Genomic DNA, 1,769 nt, shown 5'->3' with positions numbered 1-1,769 from the left:
TTTTTAGGCTGAAGGATATTCCTTATTAATGGCATTACCAAGAGATGGGACTCACATGAAAGATTTTATAAATGTCAACTGCCTTACATGATAAAATGATTTTTAATTTTGACAAACCTGAATGTTCTCGTCCAGAGAATTCTATTCCCACTTCCTGCAAGGCACCACTTAGTCCTTTTGGTTTTCTTCTATAGAAAAGCTAATCAAATAAAGAAAGACATATCTAAAAATATGATCACTATTTGAAAGGCTATGCATGAGTCTATTTTTTGTAATTTTTATTTCTATTAAATTTGGAATGTGCTTATTTTTTGTTGGGTAGTTTTAAAACATCTTACAGTGAATATTATGTGACCATTCACACACAAAAAAATTTTATTTGTGGAAACCCATGTGAGGGATAAAATGTAATTATTTTTCAGAAGAAGAAAAGTGACCATGTCATTTTTGATCCTTACCTTGTAAGTCGCTCTGAGATCAATCCAAGAATTTAAGAACACAGGTTTTAACAGCTGTTTTCTTTTACACTCATATTCCAGGCAAACACCTAAGTCCCAGTCTTCATTAAATACATTAAAATAGAAGATCATATAAAACAGAACATTAAGATTTAATTGCTCTACAATAATTAATATTAATATAGCTCATGTTACTTTATATTTTTTAAAACTATTAAGAAATTATATTGATAACTAAATTCCAAAATGATTTCTTATACACTGAACAAAACCTTGACTATTTCAAAAAGAAGAGTAAGATGTTAAGCTACAAAGGCTGAATTTCCTATATGCTAGGAAAACATCAGTGTAATTGAGAAACCACATTTTATTATTGCAGGTTGAGGCCAAATATGACTATTAATCTTTGCCATTAAGAGTATAAACACTGGGCCCGGGATCTAGCTCAGCGGTTCGGTGGCCTGTCTTGCAAGCACAAGGCCCGGAGTTCAATCCCGATACCACACACACAAAAAAAAAAGTATAAACACTGCTGTCAATGATTATTACTGTACTTCCAATGCTGCATCATGGTCATACCGAAGACCTACTACTTTAAATGGCTGATTTTTTTTCCTGATGTCTGTATTTGTAAGTACCAAAGTACAAAGGCAAAGGATGTGAGCTGAATGAAGAATCATTATTCAAGGCTGCATAAATAGCGTAATAAGTTTTCACTAAATTATCTTTATCTGAATTTAGAAGGAGAGGAACATCTACAAAGATTCTAAAAGCTAAGGTTTAAAAATTTAAGCTATTCCAGAACCATAATATTAAAAATATGAATGAATTTCCTTTTTTTGGTTGACATCTGCTAGCAACTGAATTTATTTTCCAGGAAGGTAACACGTCTAATTGTAGGTTAGCAAGTATGACATTAGAAATAAAGAATTATGTAGTGGTACTGCTACCCACTTGTGACTGATAGGCATAAATCATTTTTACCTGACCAGGTAACAAATGCACATAATTTTACTTCAGAAGTAGAAGGCTCTGAAACCTCAGGAGTAAAAAAAATGTTCTTCTGTTGCTGAACTTTATGAATCCATTTACAGAACTGAGACAAGCAAATCTTCAGAGGGACTCCTTCATCTATTTGAGCCTGATTAGAGAGTCACAAAATGTGAATTGAATAATCAAATTCCATAATTACCAAGTACATATTATAACTATACATTGTTGGAAGATTAACGAAGTTTTAACCAGCAAAAACTTTAAAGATGTTAAAATACATGGGACAGAAATATCAAGGTAAGAAAAACTAGGTTGACA

The 1,769-nt window shown here is 32.0% G+C and overlaps 1 protein-coding gene across 1 annotated transcript; it reads right to left on the bottom strand.

The window, feature by feature from the left end:
- Positions 1-55: 55 nt before the first annotated feature.
- LOC104861316 (ERI1 exoribonuclease 2) lies at positions 56-1,611 on the bottom strand (the record flags this gene model as incomplete). Its single annotated transcript, XM_010622719.2, has 3 exons — positions 56-199; positions 459-559; positions 1,443-1,611. Coding segments are annotated over 3 exons (414 nt in total), but the record flags the coding sequence as incomplete, so codon positions are not given.
- Positions 1,612-1,769: the final 158 nt, after the last annotated feature.

The sequence above is a fragment of the Fukomys damarensis genome, unplaced genomic scaffold (assembly GCF_012274545.1).
Source record: "Fukomys damarensis isolate Sample0158 unplaced genomic scaffold, DMR_v1.0_HiC HiC_scaffold_460, whole genome shotgun sequence".
Lineage (NCBI taxonomy): Eukaryota > Metazoa > Chordata > Mammalia > Rodentia > Bathyergidae > Fukomys > Fukomys damarensis.
Note: the sequence above shows the minus strand (reverse complement) of the source record. Positions and strands in the feature narration are given on the sequence as shown.